At 53.0% G+C, this 20,832-nt stretch overlaps 2 protein-coding genes across 6 annotated transcripts; one reads left to right on the top strand and one right to left on the bottom strand.

Annotated features, from left to right (window-relative positions):
• Positions 1 to 164: 164 nt before the first annotated feature.
• On the bottom strand, positions 165 to 1,590 carry Mien1 (migration and invasion enhancer 1). Its single transcript, XM_005321786.4, has 4 exons — positions 1,432 to 1,590; positions 1,222 to 1,319; positions 705 to 781; positions 165 to 622 (listed from the first exon to the last, which is right to left on the bottom strand). Exons 1-4 carry the CDS (start codon positions 1,518 to 1,520, stop codon positions 539 to 541), a joined length of 348 nt encoding a protein of 115 aa, XP_005321843.1. The 5' UTR covers positions 1,521 to 1,590; the 3' UTR covers positions 165 to 538.
• Positions 1,591 to 1,671: 81 nt separating this feature from the next.
• Positions 1,672 to 15,063, top strand: Grb7 (growth factor receptor bound protein 7). 5 transcript variants are annotated; one of them, XM_021724193.3, is made up of 17 exons: positions 1,672 to 1,838; positions 4,943 to 5,052; positions 6,453 to 6,798; positions 10,842 to 11,040; positions 11,123 to 11,273; positions 11,425 to 11,581; positions 11,705 to 11,826; positions 11,919 to 11,996; positions 12,214 to 12,351; positions 12,682 to 12,792; positions 13,013 to 13,111; positions 13,374 to 13,454; positions 13,554 to 13,670; positions 13,840 to 13,900; positions 14,022 to 14,109; positions 14,226 to 14,319; positions 14,541 to 15,063. In XM_021724193.3, the coding sequence occupies exons 4-17, from the start codon at positions 10,889 to 10,891 to the stop codon at positions 14,685 to 14,687; spliced, it is 1,596 nt and encodes a 531-aa protein (XP_021579868.2). In that variant the 5' UTR covers positions 1,672 to 1,838; positions 4,943 to 5,052; positions 6,453 to 6,798; positions 10,842 to 10,888; the 3' UTR covers positions 14,688 to 15,063. The 5 variants fall into 5 exon arrangements, with proteins under 5 accessions (XP_021579868.2, XP_077898189.1, XP_077898191.1 ...); XM_078042063.1 differs by lacking the exon at positions 1,672 to 1,838 and having other exon boundaries at positions 4,907 to 5,052; XM_078042064.1 differs by lacking the exons at positions 1,672 to 1,838; positions 4,943 to 5,052; positions 6,453 to 6,798 and adding exons at positions 6,924 to 7,078; positions 8,351 to 8,472.
• Positions 15,064 to 20,832: the final 5,769 nt, after the last annotated feature.

Raw genomic sequence — 20,832 nt, 5'->3', positions numbered from 1 at the left:
GTGTCTACTGTGTGGCTCTTTTTCTTTGCTGTTGGCTAAAAAAGGGGTTTATTGAACCAAGAAGCAGTTGTTCAGCAAAAGCCCACGCATCAGGTAGTGTCAAGGCCAGGCTGACCTTTGCCCCCCACCCCTAACCCTAGAATGGACACATAAACACACACTAGTTGGCACAAGTGTTCATAGTGCCTCTTTATTGCCAACTGCTGACACTGCCCAGGGCTTGGGGAATAAATTAGATCTACTGTGGCATCTGACAGGTATTGCCAAGTTGGGGAGGAGACCGGGCTTTTGTGGGCACTGATTCTGAGAAGCGGGTATTAGGGTGGATGTGAAATATCCACAGAGAGCATCCCTTTCTTACACCCAAGACCACAGAAGTTTCTATTCCCTTCTGTTGCCCAAAGGGGCAAAGTGGAGGCCAGGGCCTCTTAGCTACCAGGAGCTAAGTGAGGGGAAAGAGGCAGGGGTTGTTCCCAGTAGGACCAAAGGAAACCAAGGTCTGGATCCCAGAACACAGCAGGAACCCAGAACTGTGCAGTCACAGGATGATGCATGGAGGACGGCTGTTGGTGATCTTTTCTAAGGGTTCTCCATTACTGGCTCTTCGGATGGCCTCAATGAGCTAGAGAGTAGAGATGTGGAATAGGACGATGCACTCATGGGGCAGGATGCCCCAGGGTCCTCCCAAGACTACAAATACTCACATCTTTCTCATAAGGAAAGCCCCCATTCTCCAGCTTGGAGAACACCAGCTGTCCATTGATCTCAATCTCAAAGGCTCCTGGTATGAAATAAAGGCATGAATGAATGGTATGCTGAGAACAGGCAAAAAGTCAGGGGAGACCCTCCACATTCCTTAGACTCCTCACAGGCTTCTTCATGTTCCCCCATCAGAGACATTTGTAGCTCCTTAATCCAATCCTCAACTGGGTGTCAACTCAATGGAACCTAGAGGAGGCCTCAACTGTGTGTCCTTTCACCACTTAATGAAGGGCTCCCTACACTCCAAAGCCACACTATTGCAGTCTAACAGGTTACTCCTTATAGGCCTCATCCGTGGCCCCCTCACCTATGCAAGCAGACGCATGGTGGTTGGACATTTTTACGATGTGCAAAACACTGCTGGGCACTTCACATAAAGCAGTCAATGTCAGAGCTAGAAAGTAGGAGAGCTGGGGTTTAGAACACAGACTGACTCAGCAGGTGTTCTTCGGACCTCACCTGTCCCCCCCAATCGCGACTCAATCTCAATGCCCGGATACTCTTCCTTCACAGCACTCGCCAGCTCGAGGTACGTCGCTTCGAAGCCGCAGGGTTCACTGGGGAGAAGAGACATAGGGTGGACTGGGGTTTCGGGGGAGGGGCTTCCCATGGACCCACCTCCGTCCGGCCTCGGGGACAGAGAGGGGCCTTTCCAGCCGGACTGCTCACCAGTATTCCACCACGATGCGGACCCCACTGCCCGGTTCGACCTCCCCAGGAGGGGGCGCTACGGACACTTGCCCCGAATCCCCGCTCATCGCTGCCGGCTCTGCTCCGGCCGCTGCTTCCGGGTGTGACGCGATGCCGCGAGCACGTGACGGGGCGTGGCCGCGGGGCGTGGCGGGACCGCGCTTTGCGTCTGGGCGCCCCTTGCGGGCTACGGCTTGTGCTACGTGCAGGTTCTGTACTGCGGCGCGCAGAACTGGAGTCCCTGGGCCCTCGAGTAGGGGTCTTGCCCCGCACCAAGGGTCCGCCGGACTTCATGGCCCTGCTTAATCTGATGAATTTAGGCTGCAAAGCGCTTTCCAGTTTATAAAAGGGCAAGCATTCTGGGGATGGAGATGGAGTGACTGATGGTTGGTAATAGTTGCCATTTTTCGCTGGTCTGCTGCTGGCATTTTAAAACGTCCCATGGTCACACGCTCAAGTTCTTTGGACTTTGAAGCACTAACGCGGTTCTTTTTCCAATATTTTGCGACTGCCTCTTTCCTTCACTTCGGGAGCGGGAAGGTGCCAGCTTCTGGGTCTATGTCTCCATCACTTGCACCCAGTTCCTGCACATCCCCTGTCTCATTCCGGCTCCTCACTAGAGGATTGGCATCATCTTTTCCATTTTGCAACTTGAGAAGCGGAGGCTGCCTAAGTCCTGGCTGCCTCTTCCCCTCTCTGGAGCATCATGATAGTATCCTAGCAAGTCACCCACTTCAGTGTCCCTTTAAACTGCCCCCCCACCCCGCTTTCGCTTTTTAAACAATTCAGTGATTTGTATGGTTGTGCAACTATTGCCACAGTCCAGTTACAAAATATTTCCATCAGCCTAATAAGGTCCCCTCTGCTTGTTTGCCATCATTTCAGTTCCCAACTCCAGTCATAGGCAACCACTAATCTGCTTTCTTACTTTATAAACTTCCCTTTCCTGGATATTTCTTATGAAGCTAATCATACAATATGTGGTCTTTTGCTTCTGGCTTCTTTCACGCTGTAAAATATTTATCAAGGATCATCATCCTACACGCAGTAGGTCCTTTTCCACTGCTGAAAAGTATTCCATTCCATGGATGAAGTACATTTTCTTTATTTCCCAGTTGATGGACATTTGGGTTTCCAGTCTGTTTTGAATAATGCTCCTATAAATATCATGCAGGTGTGTTTGTATGGATGTGTATTTTCATTTTATTTCATTTCCTAGGAGTAGAATTACTGGATTCTATGGTTAAGCTTATGTTTAAATTTTTAAGAAATTGCCAAACTGTTTTTCAAAGTGGCTGTACCACTTTACATTACCACCACCAATACAATATACAAGGATTTTTTCTCTATATCCTCATCAATACTTGTCTGTCTCTTTGACTAACTATTTTAGTGAGTGAGAGGTGGTATATTACTGTGGTTTTAATTTGCATTTCTAATCTTTTTGTGCAATTATTAACCATGCATATATATTATTTGAAGAAATATCTATTCAGATATTTTGCCCATTTTTAATTGGGTTACTTATCTCTTTATTTTTGACATGTAAGATATATATATATATATCTTACCAGGGATTGAAAAAATATATATATATATGGGGGTACCAGGGATTGAACCCAGGGGCCCTTTTTAATTTTTATTTTGAAACTGGGTCTCACTAAGTTGTGTAGGACCTCATTAAGTTTCTGAGGCTGGTCTTGAATTTGTGATCCTCCTGCCTCAGCATCCCTAGCTGCTGGGATTGCAGGTGTGCACCACCACACCAGTTTCTTTATATATTTTTGATACAAAGTCTTTAATGAGATAACTTGATTTTCTGGTAGTTTCTCCAAGTCTTTGACTAGCTAGCTTCCCTATCTCATCCTTATGCTGGGGATCAAACTCAGAGCCTCACTTATGCTACACAAGCATTGTGCAACTGAGCTTCACCCCAACCCTTTTTACCCCACATGATGTTTTTTCTTTCTTTCTTTCTTTTTTTAATGATGTTTTTAAAAAGTGCAATATTTTCTTTTTTTGGAACTGGGGGATTGGACAGAGGGGTACTCAACATTGGGCTACATGCTCACCCTCCCTTTTTTGAGACAAGTTCTCATTTTATCTAGATAAAATGGCATCATGCTTCAGCTCTTACATTTAGGTGTATGGTATATTTAGAATTAACATTTGTGTATCCGGTGAGATAAATATATCTAATTCATCTCTTGGCATATGGTTATTCAATTGCCACAGCACTATTTATTGAAAAGACTCTTTTATAGCCAGGTGCAGTGGCATGTGCCTATAGTCCCAACCACTGAGGAAACTAAGGCAGGAGGATACCTTGAGTTCAAGATTAGCCTGGGCAATACAGCAAGACTCTGTCTCAAAAAAAGAAAAGTTAAAAAAAAAAAAAAAAGGATAGGGGCTGGAGCAGGGTAGCTCAGTGACAGAGCAGTTACCTAGCACCCGCAGGCCCTGGGTTCCAGCCCCATCATTTTCCTCCCCCAAAGACTATCTCTTCCCCTATCAAATTGTCTTGGCACCTTTGCCAAATATCTATTGGCCAGGCACGGATTGTGGCACACGCCTGTAATCCCAGCGACACGGGAGGCTAAAGTAGGAGGACTGCTAGTTTGAGAATAGTCTTAGTGACTTAGCAAGATCCTCAGCAATTTAGTGAGACCCTGTCTCAAAAAAAAAAAAAAAAGAAAAGTAAAAAGGGGGGGCTGGGGATATGGCTCAAGTGGTAGCGCACTCGCCTGGCATGCGTGAGGCACTGGGTTGATCCTCAGCATTACATAAAAAAAATAAAATAAAGATATTGTGTCCACCTACAGCTAAAAAATAAATATTAAAAAAAAAGAAAAAGGAAAAAGGGCTGGGGATATGGGTTAGTGATAAAGTGCCCCTAAGTTTAATCCTGAGTACCCAAATGATGATAATAATAATAATAATAATAATAATACAAAAATTTATTGCTTGGAATTGTAAGAGTTTATATGTGAACTCTCAGTTCTGTTCCATTGATCTATGCAGAAGATTCCTGACTTGCCACAATTTGCTTTACGATTTTTCAACTTTACAATGTTGTGAATGTTATAAGGATTCAGTAGAAGCTGGACTCATGCTTGGTAGGGTAGGTGTATTAAATGCATTTTTAACTCAAGATATTTTCAGTTTATGCTTGGTTTATTGAGATATAACCCCATTATAAGCCAAGGAACATTTGCAAATCTCAGCGGTAGAGGGCTCACCTAGCCGCTGTGAGTCCCTGGGTTTAATCCTCAACACCACATAAAAATAAAGGTTTTGACAACTACAACTAAAAATTTTTTTAAAAATTCAGATTTGAATTTTACATCCTTTTAGTGGATCTTTCTGTGACAAACACACATAATTGTGCTTCCATCATCATAGCTCAGTGACCTCGCACAAGTCCCTGTGTCACCAACTACCAACACCTTTCCCTCCTCCCTAATCCCAGATCTGCTTTCTGTCCTTACAGTTCTATCTCCTCCAGAAAGCCACAGAAGTGCCGTCCTATAGCTCTCAGCCCTCTGAGTCTGGCTGCCTTCCCATCCCATCCTTCAACACCCAGAGCGATCTTTTCAAAATGTAAGTAAACCTGACCAGTGCTTTGTCCTCTACTCAGGCCCAGATGGAACCTGCAGGGTCTGGCTTCTACCCACCACTCTTGCCAATCCGGACAAACAGGACAGATAGCTCTCAGACCTGGTTTGCAGAACAGCCACCTGAGGGCTTGTCAATACCACACATTCCTGGGACTCTGCCCCAGAGATTGAGATTTAGTAGCTGGAGAGGCCCAGTGATCTGTTTTTCACAGAAGCCTGGAGACATGGAGGCCAGTGGTCTCAGGCTACCCTTTCAGAAGCACAGCTGCTTTCTCCACCCCTGCTCAGCTTCCTTGTGTGGCCTCTTTCCCTTCTCTTCTGACCACCTCCCTCTCTGCTTTTGCATGCTGTGTCCCCTCCTGCCAGAGGCTTTGGCCCTTCTTTTCTGCCCAATTGTCATTTCCACAAAGAGGTTCTCCCTACGTCCCTATGTGAGTCATTCTCCCAGAATAGTGGTCACCAGTCATTTCTTATTTGTTTGATTTCTTGATTATCAAAGGTTTTCCAAACTGGGTTGCAGGAGGCTAAGGGTGGGGTCTGTTTTCTTTGCTCACCTCTGAACTCTGTATCCTCTGAACCAAGCATGGGGCTGACAAATGGTAGGTACTTAAACAGCGGATTACATGAGTGAGTGAGTGAACTGTCTACCTTTTTTCCAAGCTGCTCCTTGGTCCAGGTGCCCTTGCGAGCTCACCCCATTTAGTGTCCCACTCAGACTGGTTTTTCAAGGAAAACTCAGTTTGAAGAAAGCAGGCTGAAGCCACTCCTCCATGCCCCCCCCCCCCCAGGGCAGACCTCTTATCACGGTGGATTGTTTGTTTTCTCAACTGTAACCTACACAGAGCTGGCAGGTGGCCCCTGCCGGTGGACGGTGGCTCTCTCCTGTGTTTGTCCAAGGCTGAATGAGAAAGCGAAGAGGATTACTCTCACAGAAGTTGCCTGCGGTGCTGGGGCCAGAGCTTTCTACAGATCACCGTGGCCCCTCCTGCTGTGTGACCCTGCCTGACCCTTTGGATTAAAAAAATAAATAAATAAAAGATGAGACCTGGACTTTGTTCAGAGGGAGGGCATACTCTGGGTACCTCTAAGGGTACCTCTTGGGTGGCCAAGCTAGCTGGAGGTCAAGGGGCAGGACTCGTTGTGGGACACCCCTCTGGCTGGTTTCTCTTTTCTCAGAGTGCCCTTTGTCCTCCCCACAGCTGCTGATGGGCTCCCTAGCAAGGCCAATGAACTGACCAGTATTGGGAAGGGGCGTGAGGAAGAGTGAGCGGGGCCGGTTCCCCTTATCTTCCAGTCTCCAAAACCTTTCTCCCAGGTAGACACGTCTCTTGAACTTCGCTCTCCAGGCTGTTTTGTTCGACCGTCTTCCCCGCCTCTCCCCAGGTACCTGCACCCTCCCCCGGCACCTGCTGCCGGGCTAGGAAGGGCAAAAACAACTCCAGTCGGCACCGCGTCGGGAGTCTCCGCCCCTCCTCCTCGGCTTGCTCCTCCCGGCGCCTCCCCGGCCCCGCCCCCACCTGCCCAGGATAATTTTAGTTTCCCTGGGCCTGGAATCTGGACACGCCGAGCTCCCGCCTCCTCCTCGACTTCCACGTCCAGGGTCGGGACCCTCTCCTAGCACCTGTCGAGAAGCCGGAGTGGTTTTGAAATCAAATTCAGGTCCCTGGGGTCCCTAGACAGAGGCAGACTTTGACCTGGTGACCTGCTGCCGCTGCTGGGGCTCGTTCAGGTAAGCGGATCGAGATCTGTCCCAGGACAGCCTGCTCCTAATACCCCTCACCCCGCTCCCCAGCAACACCGGGGCCTCAGGCCGTGCCCGTTTCATTCCGAGCTGGCTGGCTGCCCAGGTGGGTGGACAGACGGCCGCCTGGCTCTCCCCCTCTCTTTCCCCGCTTGGTGATGTCAGGCCAGGGGCGGGGGCAAGGGAGAAGGACAGGTAGTTAAGGGCCTGAACGTCTCCCTCCCCAAACCGGTGGCTCCAGCCAGGTGTTCCGACGCCCAGGGTCCAGGTAAGGACCAAAGTGGGCACTTCATCTTGGTGGTGGGATGCAGGGCAGGTCTGGGCTCAGCAGGGGAAGACTCTGTCACCTGCTGTGTTACCCCGCGGCCTCCCAGTTTCTCTTTTCCTCCCATCTCCCATCCGTCCCCAACCCCCCTTTTTCATTTCCCGCCCTCCGCATTCCCTCCTTCCCTCCCCGCCCATTGATGCGGAGGGGATGTGAGATCTCAGAGGGGCTCCTCTAGGAGGCTTGCTTTCCCGCTGAAACTAGCCCTTCCCCGCTTACCGAGAAGGAGCTAGAAAGGGGTCTCCGTACCGAGGTTGCCCTCATGCCCTTGCTCACCCCAATTTACCTCAATTTGTGTATCCCCAAGTCTCTACTAAGATGCTTCCGCGGGCGGGGTGGGGGGCACCTTCGAATTTGGAAGGATTAGTAAAGAAGAGGGATTTTTCCCAAGTACTGGAGTTCCATCTCTGCTCACTGTATTCCCTGGTCGGGAACACAGCGTGTGGCTTTGATGAAACGTGGGGCTGGGCCCGGGGGTCCCTCCTGGCTTCGGAATGAAGCGGTGGATGCTGGGGGGTTTACAGTGTAGTGGGGCCTGTGGAGGGTGTGTGTGTTGGGGGCAGGTGGTCTTGTTTGATGAGACTGGGGAAAGACCCAGGTTGGGGTCTGATTCTCTATGGCGGGTTGGGGACAGAGAATGCACCTGTGGACTAGGTGGAAGTTCCCCCCCAATCCCTCTGTCCCCCAGGAATGCCCTCTGGGTCTGCCAGGCCTGGACTCTGCTTTACCTTTTCCCGCAGATATCCTGCTTTGTGCGTGTTGGAGGAGGGGGACCTCCCTGAAGGCAAAATAATGATTAACTCCCCAGGGGACGGTCTTGCGTTTGTCCCAAATTAAACTTTAAAAGAGCTGCCCCCTCCCCTTCTCATTGGGTGTTTTTTTTCCCCTGAGAGTCAGTGGGCGGGGCCTCAGTGTCCTGGGCTCGCCCTCAACTCTGGGTCAACTAGGGGTTTCCCACCTCCTTACCTGGGCCCCGCATCCCCCTCCCCCCAGGTTAAGCCCCGCCCCCAAGTAAATCCCTAAGGGATGGTCTGCAGGGCTGGGCTTGACCCGACCTCCTGCCTCTTGGCCCCAGCCGCAGCCCGCCAGCCCCTATCTCCACCCTGGCAAGCCTGGAAGGTGGCCTTGTTTTCTTTCTTTCTTCTCTTTTTTAAATGTTTTCAGTTGTAGATGGACACAGTATTTTTATTTTATTTATTTTTATGTGATGCTGAGAATGGAACCCAGTGCCTCACACATGCCAGGCCAGCGCTCTACCACCGAGCTACAACCCAGTGGCCTTGTTTTCTGTTTGCCCTAAACACTGGGCCTGGACACCCGCCCTTGGGGCCAGCCAGGTGGGGCTGGATTCAGGAAGTAAACACAGGGCGGTAGGGAGGGTAGGGAGGAGGGTGGGGCTGGAGCCGCTGGGGCAGGAGAGGCCGTTGGGGAAGCCCTGCTTTGGACTTGCAGTGTTGAGAGGACAAATTGATTTTGGGGACCGGACTCTCCAACAAGCTTTGCTGAGGCCCCAGTTAGAAAGTCTTGGGAAGGGGCCTCCTTCTCCCACCTCATCTCTCCCTTCCTCCTTTTAATATTTGTTATAGTAGATGGAAACAATACCTTTATTTTTTGTTTTTATGGTGTGCTGAGGATCGAACCCAGTGCCTCACAGGTGGTAGGCAAGCAAGCGCTCTGCCCCTGAGCCAGGCCCCAGACCGCACCTCATCTCTTTGATCAGGACTGTCCCACTTCTCCCCAGCCTTGGGAGGGTCTGTAGGGCTGGGTGGAGGGATTCCTAACCTGGAGGTCGCCCTGCCCCACCATGTATGTACCCCTTCATGTATGGTCCTGCTTTGGGGAAGGGGCAGCCCGGCAGCACCTCCTCTAGTCCTTTAAATGAGAGGTTAGAGGGATGGGGGTGGGGCCCCCGAGTGTTGGTGCTCAAGTGTTGGTGCTCTGGTGACCTGGATGGTTGGTGTTTCTTACCCTTCCTGGTCCTGGTAGGACCCATAGCGCACCATCTCTCCCAGGCTCTTTGAGGACCTTTCGCCCATCTGCCAGTCTGTCCTCTTGGATATTTTGACTTTCCACTCCTGCTCCCGTGGTAACCCCGGGATGTGTTAGGAGGAACCTCATTCCCAGGATGATGCGGAAAAGCCCCTGGGCCAGATATGACCTCCTAAGTCCTATGGGTGTGCCAGCTGTGAAATGAGAAACTTTCGGGCCCTAGACCCAGGGTAGGAAACTCTGGGTGCCCCCTCGGGGTGGAGGTAGAGGGCTACACAAGGAGATGAGCTCCATTCCAGACAGGCTTCAGGAATCCAGGCCGGGCATTTCCTCTCTCCTTCCTGGGCAAGTGGGCTTGTGACTGGGTGGTGGCTTGGGACCCGGAGGTAGGCAGATTGCTGCATTCCCACCTGGTAAGCCAAGGGTGGGGAGGAGGAGGTGACGTCAGAGGAGCCTCAGGCCGGCATCCTTCTTCTCCCCATCCTGTTCCTTCCCAGGGCCTCCCCCATCCTCCCAGGCTACCTGTAGATTGTGTGTGTGTGTGTGTGGGGGGGGCTGGGTTGTTTGTGTTCCTCTTAAGCCAGGAAGTTGTGTGGATGAGTCAAGGTTGAATGTAGAGCCTGCAGCAGTGCTGTCCCGCCCGCCTTGACTCACCTGTCCCCCAACGTCCCTCATGCCCTCACTAAAGGGTCAGGTGCCTGCCCTATGGAGGTGGCAATCCTGGGTGCCCCCCAAAGCATCATGGTACTGGCCCAGTGTCTGGAGAGCAAGCAGGGGGCTGGGGCTGGTGCTTTCTCCTGGTCTCTACTCAGCCCATGGGGTCTGTGGTTTCTGTTGGAGAGGTGGAGCAGTACTGCCTCTACCCCTAGGGGCATCTTTGCCCTTCCCTTCCTGTCCTTACTTGTCCTGGGTGTCCTTAACACCTGTGGGTGCTAAAACATGGATAAGACTCTGGCTCAGCCTGGGAGGGGCCATGCTGGATGCCCTCAGACCAGTGGTGGATAAGACAGGTGCATAGTAGTTGTTGCCAAGGCCCAGTGCTGAGAGGGAGCCATTGAGTCTGAATGTGGAAAATCCAGGAAGACTTCTCAGAGGAGGTGGCTCTAGCATTGGGGATTCAGGAAAGAGTTGGGCCCGTTGAGGGTTCTACGGAGGGCACACAGGCTTAGGGGCTACTGGAGCAAGGGCCCCCAACTAGACCTTCCCCTCCCACCACTGCTGAGCCCTCCTGGTTCCTGTCTTTCTCCACCTCCTTCTTCCTTTCTGTGGATCACTCATCACTTGATGTTGCCACAACAGGCTTGGCAACTGGGTCTGGCAGGGGAAGTGCTGGAAAAACCCGGGGCAGAGCCCTGCACAGTGAGTGTCCCACACTTGGAGGTCGAAGGGTGGCCTTTGCCCTGACTCTGAGAGCTGACAGTGTGGGTTGTGGAGTCGGTCGCTGTTACCAGGCGTGTAACAAGTGGGACCCTCTTAGCTCTTCTACTGAGTGACTCTGGCTGGAAGAGCACTGGATTTGGAGTCCGAACACCTGTCCTCAGGGGCATGAATGCTTCCTTCTCAGGGCCTCAGGGCCTCCTTTAATAAATTGGGTTCATTCTATCCTTCTCTGAGGGCTCTGGGGAACTCCATTTAGAGGGGGAGCAATGCAGCTCAGAGGGCAACTGCCAGCTCTGTGAGGTCCCCAGGCCTGAGTTCTCTTGGCCCCTCTCCTCAGGACAAGGCTTGCGAGCAGCTGGAATCGGTCCACCTCCCTTAGATGTCATGGAGCTGGATCTCTCCCCACCTCAGCTCAGCAGCTCCCCAGAAGACCTGTGCCCAACCCCTGGCACCCCGCCTGGAACTCCTCCGCCCCAGGACGCCCCTCTGTCTGGGGAGGTGAAGAGGTCCCAGCCTCTGCCCATCCCGACCTGCAGGTACAGTGGGGCGAGATGGGGCTGGGGAGGGCCTGGGGGGGGACATCAGCACCTGAGGCTTCCCTCCCCGCACTTGCTGCAGGAGACTCCCAGAGGAGGAGCGGCAGGCAACCTCTCTCCCCTCCATCCCCAACCCCTTCCCTGAGCTCTGCAGTCCTCCCTCAAAGACCCCCATTCTCGGGGGGCCCTCCAGTGCAAGGGGACTGCTACCACGAGATGCTAGCTGCCCTCACGTGAGTTCTGGGAAAGGCAAGGCAAGGCAGGGCTGGGGGGTGCCCTGGACCCGGGGTGGATTTAGCATCTCTTTGGTGGAGCGGGGGCATCTTGGTCAGGGGTCCCGCCCTGTGCCCCTGCCTCAAGTCATCTGCAGTTCCTGGGGTGCAGGTGGTGAAGGTGTACAGTGAGGACGGGGCCTGCCGCTCGGTGGAGGTGGCGGCAGGCGCCACGGCTCGCCACGTGTGTGAAATGCTGGTGCAGCGAGCGCATGCCCTCAGCGACGAGCACTGGGGGCTGGTGGAGTGCCACCCCTGTCTAGCCCTGGGTGAGTCGGGATGCAGGGAGCCCACCAGCTGGGCTACAGTGCCTCACATCTGGGGCCCGGCCTGGCTCCCCTGGGCGGCTCGGTTAATCTCCACTAACCCCTGCCTTTTGCCCTTGACCCCAGAGCGGGGTCTGGAGGACCACGAGTCTGTGGTGGAAGTGCAGGCGACCTGGCCCGTGGGTGGAGACAGCCGCTTCATCTTCCGGAAAAACTTCACCAAGTACGAACTGTTCAAGAGCCCCCCGGTGAGTGTGTGCGAGGGGACTCTGGGCGCTGGAACACCCCGATCCTCAACCTGGGCCCTTGGGCCCTGATTCCTGCTCCCTTTCTCCCCCAGCACTCCCTGTTCCCAGAAAAGATGGTCTCCAGCTGTCTCGATGCCCACACCGGCGCATCCCATGAAGACCTCATCCAGGTGAGGGGGCCCCCCACTTTGCCACGTATTCCCAAGTCCCCCCCAAATCGCCCAATGTTTCTTTCCCCTTTACCTGACTGTGGACAAGTCACTGTCCTTACCTGTGTGTCACTTTTTCATCGACTAAGTGGGAGGATCCCTGCAGACAGAGCCCCTTCCTACAAGGCCCCAGGGCAGGGAAGGAGAGGGGAGCCCTCACCCTGTGGTCTCTCCTCAGAACTTCCTGAATGCCGGCAGCTTCCCCGAGATCCAGGGCTTCCTGCAGCTGAGGGGCTCAGGTCGCAAGCTGTGGAAACGCTTCTTCTGCTTCCTGCGCCGGTCTGGCCTCTATTACTCCACCAAGGGCACCTCCAAGGTGAGGCCATGAGGGTGCCACTCCCAGCCCCTCACTCCTCACTCCCTCCTCCTCCAGGCCTTGGATCCTCAGCTGCTTCTCCTTCCCTTCCAAGCTGACTGCCTCCTGTGCATGGCCTCCTGCCCTGCCCCTGCTCAGCTGACTTACCCCAGGAGGTGACAGTAGAAAAGGCAGGGGAACCTGAGTTCAAGTCAGGCTTTGCCTTCTATTTGCTAGTGGGACCTCGGGTACTTCCCTGCCCCTCTCTGATCCTGAAATCTCACCTGGCTTGGGGACAGTAATAGGCAGATGGGATCTGCCTGTACCAAGTTCTGCATAATTCATGCTCAGGATCCAAGGCACCTACAATATGTGGCAGATGTGAATGAGTCCAATGTCTATGTGGTGACCCAGGGCCGAAAACTCTACGGGATGCCCACGGACTTTGGCTTCTGTGTCAAGGTGATGACCCTAGCCTGGACCTGGGGTGTGTGTGTGTGTGGGGGGGCTGCTTAGACACCAGGACCCTACCTGGGGCCTCTGAGCTCCATCTTGGGAACCCACACACTTTTCCCTGTAACCTACACTGCTGGAGACTCCTTGGGTATCCCATGGGACATCCGAGGACAGACATCTAGTTCCAAAGGCAGATATGGGACCAGTCTATTTCCTCTCCCCACAGCCCAACAAGCTTCGGAATGGCCACAAGGGGCTTCGCATCTTCTGCAGTGAGGATGAGCAGAGCCGCACCTGCTGGCTGTCTGCCTTCCGTCTCTTCAAGGTGGGACCCTGGGACTGTAGGGGGCTGGTCCTGCCTGAGGGGTCCCTAGTATGAGGAAGGAGTCCTAGTGCTGCCCTCTGGAAGTCTCCTGAATGAGGAGACGGCATGACCACCTTGGTCTTTGAGAACTCGAGTGTGGCTTTAGGAGGCTTCTAGCCAAGAGCAGAAACAGCCCTGCTCCTGAGGAGTCCCCGTCTGGGAGGTGTCACAGCCAGCTCTCAGGCCCCCCGAACCTCTACCCTCTTTTTGTTCCTGCCCTTAGTATGGGATGCAGCTGTATAAGAATTATCAGCAGGCCCAGTCTCGCCACCTGCGTCCATCCTATTTGGGTTCCCCGCCCTTGGTGAGTATACCCAGGGGCACTGGGTGGGGGTGGGCATCCAGGTCCTGGTCCAGGGCAGTTGTTCTGACCCGTCCCCTCCCCATCCTGTCCCATCTCCAGAGGAGTGTCTCGGATAATACCCTGGTGGCTATGGACTTCTCCGGCCATGCTGGGCGAGTCATCGAGAACCCCCGGGAAGCTCTGAGTGCAGCCCTGGAGGAGGCCCAGGCCTGGAGGGTGAGGGGCCTGCATGCATCTGCATGTTTGTGGAGAAGGGGACCCTTCTCCACGGGGGTTTCCATGGAGTGAGAAGGAAGAAGAGAGGGACCTAGGAGATACCTCAGATGGGGGGTGCCAGGTTGCACTCCCAACCATGCCCTGACTCCCCATGTCCCCTCTACTGCAGAAGAAGACAAACCACCGCCTCAGCCTGCCCACCCCATGCTCAGGCACGAGCCTCAGTGCAGGTGGGTGATGACCCTGAGTTCCCAGGGATGGGGGGATCACCAGGAATGCTTCTCTGAGCATTCCTGGTGGAATGGGGATCCCTTCCTTGAGTGACAGCCCGTCTGCTTCCCCCCACTCCAGCCATCCACCGCACCCAGCCCTGGTTCCATGGACGCATTTCCCGCGAGGAGAGCCAGCGGCTCATTGGGCAGCAGGGCCTGGTGGATGGGTAAGGGGCAGGGTTGAGTGGGGCGACAGATCCAGGGATCACAGACCTTGGGATCACAGACCCTGGGGCAAGGCAGCCACCACGGGTCCTCAGGGATGCTGCTCTATTTCTGGCAGCCTGTTCCTGGTCCGGGAGAGTCAGCGAAACCCACAGGGCTTTGTCCTGTCCTTGTGCCACCTGAAGAAAGTCAAGCACTATCTCATCCTGCCGGTGAGGAGCCCCCCTTGTCCCTGGATTCCTGCAGGGGGGAACACAGGACTCCCAGCAACCTGTCCTCATCAGCTTCCCGTAGGAAGTTCCCAGCCCCCAGGGTGCCTCCTTTTTCCCTGCACAAAAAAACGGGATCCTCAACTGTCTGGCCCAGGACACAGGCAGCTCCTCAAGCCTTGTGCCCTGCCCTCCCTGAGCTTTTGCCTCTGTGCTGTGCCCAGAGCGAGGACGAGGGCTGCCTCTACTTCAGCATGGACGATGGCCAGACCCGCTTCACGGACCTGCTGCAGCTCGTGGAGTTCCACCAGCTGAACCGTGGCATCCTGCCATGCCTGCTGCGCCTCTGCTGCACCCGCGTGGCCTTCTGACGGCCACGCGAGCCCAAGCCTGTACGGCCCAGCATCAGGCGACCCGCCATGCCTGCCACCCCTCCACTCAAGTGGACTCGGAGGGTGCAGATAATGGACAATCCAGGGGCTTCCCCACTCCGGCTTCCCGGTTTCTTTACCTCCCTCAGGCAGAAGATGCCCCCACCTCATACACCCTCCATCCCTCTCCCCAAGGGGAGGCCCTTGGTGGCACTCTCCCTTTGTGGAGCTCCTGGGGCACTGCTCCAGGGCAGGGCATTCTGAGAGCAATGGGGAGAGCCCAGCTGGTCTCATGCCCTGCACTTTATACAGACTGAGAGGCCAGTCAGTCCTCTGTGTTTTCTACTAGTGACAATAAAGATTATTTTTTGATACACCCATGAGTTCTGTCTGGCAAGACCTGGCTAGTTGGTGTCGGGAAGGGACCAGAAGAAGCATGCACCAGTGATGGCCTTGGTGAAGGGGTCAGGTGGGCAGAGGCCACGCCCTGGCCTCTCTGGATGTTTCTCAAGGGAAGGTGGGGGCAGGGGTCCATGTGATTCTCTTTGCCTAGCATGGAGCCTGGCATACACTGGGTGCCCAATAATTGCTAGTTAAGTGAGTGAATGGACTTCAAGGGAGGACTATCATGCAGGTTAGATACCTTGACAGAGCGTAGAACTAGAGGTGTCCCTCACAGGGCCTGGGAGCTGGAAATGGGTCCACAGCACCCTTGTCTTGGGCTGGGAGGACAGCGAGTCCTGACAGCTGAACGTGCAGCACCAGGGCCTGGACAACGGCTCCATGACTTCCCTCCTCTCTGCTGCCAATGACTCCCCTACCCCCAACCAACCCCAGATCTGCTTTCTGTCCCTACAGTTCCACCCCCTCCAGAAAGCAGTCTTACGCCCTCAGCCCTCCGAAGGGAGTCTGGCTCCCTTCTCCAACCCATCCTTCAACACCCAGAGTGATCTTTCCAAAATGTAACCCTGCCAACTCTGCAGCCAGTCTATGTGTTTGTGCAAGGGTTTTATAGCTGGAGCTGTCACCTGATGGGAACTTCATAATAAGCACATCCGACTGGCAACACCTGAAACTGCTGCTCAAATCTCAGCCACACCCTCCTTCCGGGCAAGGGAGCTCCAAACAGGCATTCTTTTTTGGGGGGGGGTGGTACTGGGGATTGAACTCAGGGGCACTCGACCCCTGAGCCACATCCCCAGCCCTTTTAGTCTTTTATTTAGAGACCGGGTCTCACTGAGTTGTTTAGCACCTCACTTTTGCTGAGGCTGGCTTTGAACTTGAGATTCTCCTGCCTCAGCCTCCCGAGCCACTGGGATTACATGCATCCAAGCGGGCATTCTTTCTGCCACAAAATCAAATCTGAATCTGATTTCTTGGATCCATTACTAGTTTACAAGAAATACAAGGACCAGAGGAACATGTGAAATGACACATGGGGATACAATTACCAAAATCTGGATTGGGACACTCCATAAAGCGGATAACCTAATTTTTTCTTCAACAATAACAACAACAAGATTACAAGAAAAAGCAAAGATGGGGAATCTCTAGATTCCAAGAAATTCAGATACATGTCAACCAAATGTGATGTGTTGACCTTATTTGATTCAAATCCAGACTAACTGCAAAGCATTCGTGAGCAGTTGGGGGAAATTTGAACTCTGATGAAATATTTGATGATATTAAGGAATAAGGTTAAGTGATAACGGTGCTGTTTTTTTTTTTCTTTTTTTCTTTCAGTCTTTAAGAGACTTGTTCTGAAGTTCTATAGGTGAAATGACTTGATAGCTTTATTTTTAAAGTAATCCAGAGGTGAGGGGGGGCGGATGTGGGTCTAGTTTTGGGTTGGCCATGAGTTGATAGTGGTTGAAGCTGGCTGATAAGCACCTGGGGCTTTGTGAAGTTATCCCCTGTGCTTTTGTGTATGCTTGAGAATTCTGCAATTGTGGGCCTGGGGATGTAGCTCAGTGGTAGGGTGCTTTCCTGCATGTGTGAGGCCCTGGGTTCAATCTCCAATGCAGTCAAAAAAGATTCCATAATTGTTTTTTAAGTGGAGAGCCTTTCCCCAAGTCTTTGAGATGGGCTGGGTGTTAGATGGGAAGACTCTCTTTTATAGGTGAGAATAGTCCCTCCCTAGCCCCATCACCTCTTTGTCTTGGTTGAAGTCCTGGCTCTCTGTCTCTCCCATGAGACAGAGAGCCAGGACTTCAACCAAGTTGGGATTTGGGGAAGGACAATGAGAACCAGAAATTCAACCTGGCTCTGGGCACATGCTGCCCCTGTGTGGTTGACTTGCAGATGGAACTCTTCAGCCACAGTGGGGGCATTTGTGGCCTCCAGTGGACGAGGCCCCTGGCAAGCCCCTTCCTTCTCTGCAGGTCTGGTCTCTGAAGTCAGGTTGTCCTGAGGGGATCTTGAGAAGGTCCAGCCACCGTACTGGGCCTCTGGGCCAGGCTTGACAGCCCTGGAAGCCACTTGTGATCAAGGCACCCCATCCCTGGCTAATCTCAAGCTGGGGAGCTTGGAGCCAGGCCTGGCAGACAGAAGGGCAGAGAGACCCCATTCACTCTCCAGCTTGAAACCTACTGGGGATCTATCAATTACAGGAAGGGGCAAATTTTGCTTCTTTTTAGCAGGATTTGAGGTAGGGAACAGTGTCACCTTTCACCTGCCCTGGTTTCCAGAACCATCCCTAACACTGGTTGCTCCTGGGGCTATTAAAGTGCCCAGGGCCACTTCTGAGGTATGGGTGCCAGGGTTCCAGGCTGGAGTAACAGTTGAAGTGAGCCTCTTCTTAAGTTTACCCAGGGGTTTAGTTGCACAAAAAGGATCCAGTACCCCTTAACTGCACAAGGAACTGCAAAGGGAACTATCGCCCTCTATCTTAGCTGGTGACTTAATGCTGGGTTCCCAAAATCTGACTATTCCAAGAACTCAACAAAATGACAAAGAAAGCTCTCAACCACACAGAAAAACCTTTTTCAATATTCCGGAGATGGCTTTGTGATCTTAAGAGTCCTTGAAAAGAGAGAGAGCCATTGGAATTCTTTATTCTTATACAAGGAACACACAAAGGGAGGTTCCACGGAACACTCTATCCCCAAAAGGGCAAAGGGGTACATTGATCTTTCTGATCCCTGTGGTGCATGAGGACTTAAAGGTGCATGAATGTGGAGTGGCTCCCCACAGGGACAAAGCCTTTCTATGAAAATCGTTAATCACAGTCTGTGTGAGATTGATGCATGGAAGCACATCAAATGGGAAACTGAGGCTTGAAGAGACAGTGACCCATCTGCAGTCACAGAAGAAGTTAGGGAAAGTCAGCCTGGGTTGCAGCTATTGAGGTCCCTTCCCTGCCCTTTGTTGTTTGCCCCCTCCCTTCTCATACTGGCCACTGTGAGGGACCTCGGCTGCTGGAGTCCTTAGAAGTAGTGGCATTTGGTGCAGAGCTGGACACTGGAGACTGGCAGCTGGACATCTTGGTGAGTGACTGAGGATTCTGGCTTCTTGGAGGAGATGCAGCAATGGAGGGTGTGGGAGTCTGAGGCCCCTTGAACCAGCTCACAGAAGGACTCTGGGCCAGAAAGCCTAGTTCTGAGAATGTGGGAAGCCTGCTGCTCCACCAGCAAAGAGACTGCAGCATGACCTACAGAGGCTGAACGGCAGAAGGGACTGTCAAGAGCAGAGGCAGTGCTGGCTGGTGAAAGCTTGGTTCTGAGGAAATCCAGACTGGTGGGAAGAAAGCAGGATTTTCTTGCTTTTTTTCCTAGTGGGAAAAGCAGAGGCTTGGACCTCTGTCTTTTTAAAATTAATCCATTGGCTTTGATCATAAAAAATGTGCATGCTTATTAAATAACATTCTAGAGACCAGAAAAAGAATCTGGGAAAAAAAATGGAAAGTCCCCAACACCTCCCCATGCTTGGAGGAGCCAGGTATTGAAAGAGGGTGATGTAGAGCCCACATCCAGGGAGCTGGCCCTAAGTGGCCTATAGTGCCTTAGAGACACCAGCTTCTTGGGACTAGTGTGGTTCATGTGAGCCTAGAGCCAGGAACATGGCCATCCCTGGCAGCACCATGGGCCTCTACCAGAGGTCCTATCTGGAGGCTGTGGGAGACTCTGTCCCTAACTTCTTCTGTGACTACAGATGGGTCACTCACTCACTCTACCTGGTCAAATGTAGATGGCAGGGAGGCCTAGTGTCTATTTTCTGGGCTCTAGAATGGGATTCTAGGGGAGCCCACCTCCCTGGGCAGGACATCCAGAAAAAGCTTTGATTAGTTCCTGCCCCCCTTCCTCCCCAGATACCACATGCCATTTAAGGAAATCAGCACAAAAGGCAGAAAAAGGAGGTTCAGGGTCTGGGGCTGGGGCTCAGTGGTAGAGCACTTGCCTAACATGTGTGAGACACTGGGTTCGATTCTTAGCACCGCATACAAATAAATAAAATAAAATAAAAATTTCATCAACAACTAATAAAGATTTATTTATTTATTTATTTAAAGAGAGTGAGAGAGGGGAGAGAGAGAGAGAGAGAGAGAGAATTTTTTAATATTTATTTATTTTTTAGTTCTTGGCTGACACAACATCTTTGTTGGTATGTGGTGCTGAGGATCAAACCTGGGCCGCACTCATGCCAGGCGAGCGCGCTACCGCTTGAGCCACATCCCCAGCCCAAGATATTTAAAAAAGAAAGAAAGAAAGAAAAAAGACAGGTTCAAGGAACATCAGGGTTGCACTGGGCAGGGGTCTGGGGCAAAGACTGCTTCCTGTCCTGTGCTGTCTGCAGACTCCCAGCTCTGGGGTCTTGCACAGTGGCCAAGCTGAGTTGGGGAGTTGGAAGAGGAGGTTAAAAAAAAGGAAAAGTGGATCTTAGGGGAGTTGGATGATGCAGACTGGACTCTACAACTCAAGAAATGGGTGATCCTCCATACAGGAAGGGGGTTTGGAAAAGTGAGGGTGCCACCTGGGCTCTGTAGGTCCCATGCTCTACCAGATCCTAATGTGGTCTGAAATTCACCCCTATTGGTTGAACTATGGTGGCACCTTGCAGGGCTGCATCTACCTCAAGAAAGGAACAAGTTATTCTTTGTTGGGCACTTGGTGGGGAGGGTTAATTGGAGATGTGTTGTTGTGGCAGGCAGTCTGTTCTTCCTTGGATTGGGTTTGTCTGGAATGGTCGGGATAAGACTGAATCCACCCTCTTAGGACCACCATGGATCCCCTTAGAGTGTCAGTAGTGAAAATGGGCCCTGTGACCATGAAGTCAGAGAGGAAGTTGTATGCAGGGATATAGCAGGTTGCCTGCACTCCACATATGGTTGGCCAATGGCAGTATACGTCCACATTTAATCCATTTGCATGGCCTGGGTCAGATCTTCCAAGACAAAGTAGAAGTGGGATTCCTACTGGGCTCTATCCCAAAGTTTCAAAGGATTCCAATGTTCTCCTCTTTCCTTAGCCTTTGCCCACCCCTGTCCTCTTACACCCATCAGTCCCTATACAGGTCCCTCATCTTCGAGTTTCCTCGTCCTAAGCTGAGTTACCAGCCCCACAAATCTAAGGGATAAGCTTGGTGAGTAGGGGGCGGAAGGGATGACCCATCAGCTGAGGCTGGAGTAGGAGGGAGGACGCACCTGCGCACTCATCCCTTCAGCTTCCCGAGCACGTGCGCAAAGCAATCTGCGCCCACCTTCTGCTCGCAAAATCGGTCTGAACGCAGATGCTCCGGCTCACGCCCCGCACTGTTTAGAGCTCTGCGGGGCAAGAGCCCTGCTACGGTCCGTCGAGGGGGCTTGCGTGGGCCACAGCCACGAACCTATCGCGGTGCGGAAGGCAGCCTTTTCTTTCGCGGGATGGAGGGCTGGGTGCGAGCCCCTACACACCAGGTGGTGGGGGGAAGTGTGGCACCACCTCCAGCCTCGCCAGGCAGCTCCCTGCGCCCTGCCCTCGACGGCTCCGGAGCTGGCCCAGCCGCGCGGCTGCAGTGACACCCAGCGGCCGTGTGGCGAAGTGCGGGCGCGGCGTCCTCCGCTCCGGGCGCCGGGGCCGGCCTCCCGAGGTTCCCGGTGGTGGTTAGGAGTGGGCACCCCCAGGAGAGGCCGCGTTCTGCAGCGGCTGCCCGCGGGTCACTTCCCCTTCCC

Source organism: Ictidomys tridecemlineatus, chromosome 3 (assembly GCF_052094955.1).
Source record: "Ictidomys tridecemlineatus isolate mIctTri1 chromosome 3, mIctTri1.hap1, whole genome shotgun sequence".
NCBI lineage: Eukaryota > Metazoa > Chordata > Mammalia > Rodentia > Sciuridae > Ictidomys > Ictidomys tridecemlineatus.
This window is presented reverse-complemented; position numbering and strand designations above follow the sequence as displayed.

Excerpts from the sequence above, each read along its gene's own strand:
- Grb7 (XM_021724193.3), top strand. The coding sequence starts at position 10,889 with ATGGAGCTGGATCTCTCCCCACCTCAGCTCAGCAGCTCCCCAGAAGAC. Across the intron at positions 14,110-14,225 it reads CAGCAGGGCCTGGTGGATGG|CCTGTTCCTGGTCCGGGAGA; the intron begins GTAAGGGGCAGG and ends TATTTCTGGCAG. Across the intron at positions 14,320-14,540 it reads AGCACTATCTCATCCTGCCG|AGCGAGGACGAGGGCTGCCT; the intron begins GTGAGGAGCCCC and ends TGCTGTGCCCAG.
- Mien1 (XM_005321786.4), bottom strand. The coding sequence starts at position 1,520 with ATGAGCGGGGATTCGGGGCAAGTGTCCGTAGCGCCCCCTCCTGGGGAG. Across the intron at positions 1,320-1,431 it reads CGCATCGTGGTGGAATACTG|TGAACCCTGCGGCTTCGAAG; the intron begins GTGAGCAGTCCG and ends TCTTCTCCCCAG. Across the intron at positions 782-1,221 it reads GTCGCGATTGGGGGGGACAG|GAGCCTTTGAGATTGAGATC; the intron begins GTGAGGTCCGAA and ends ATTTCATACCAG.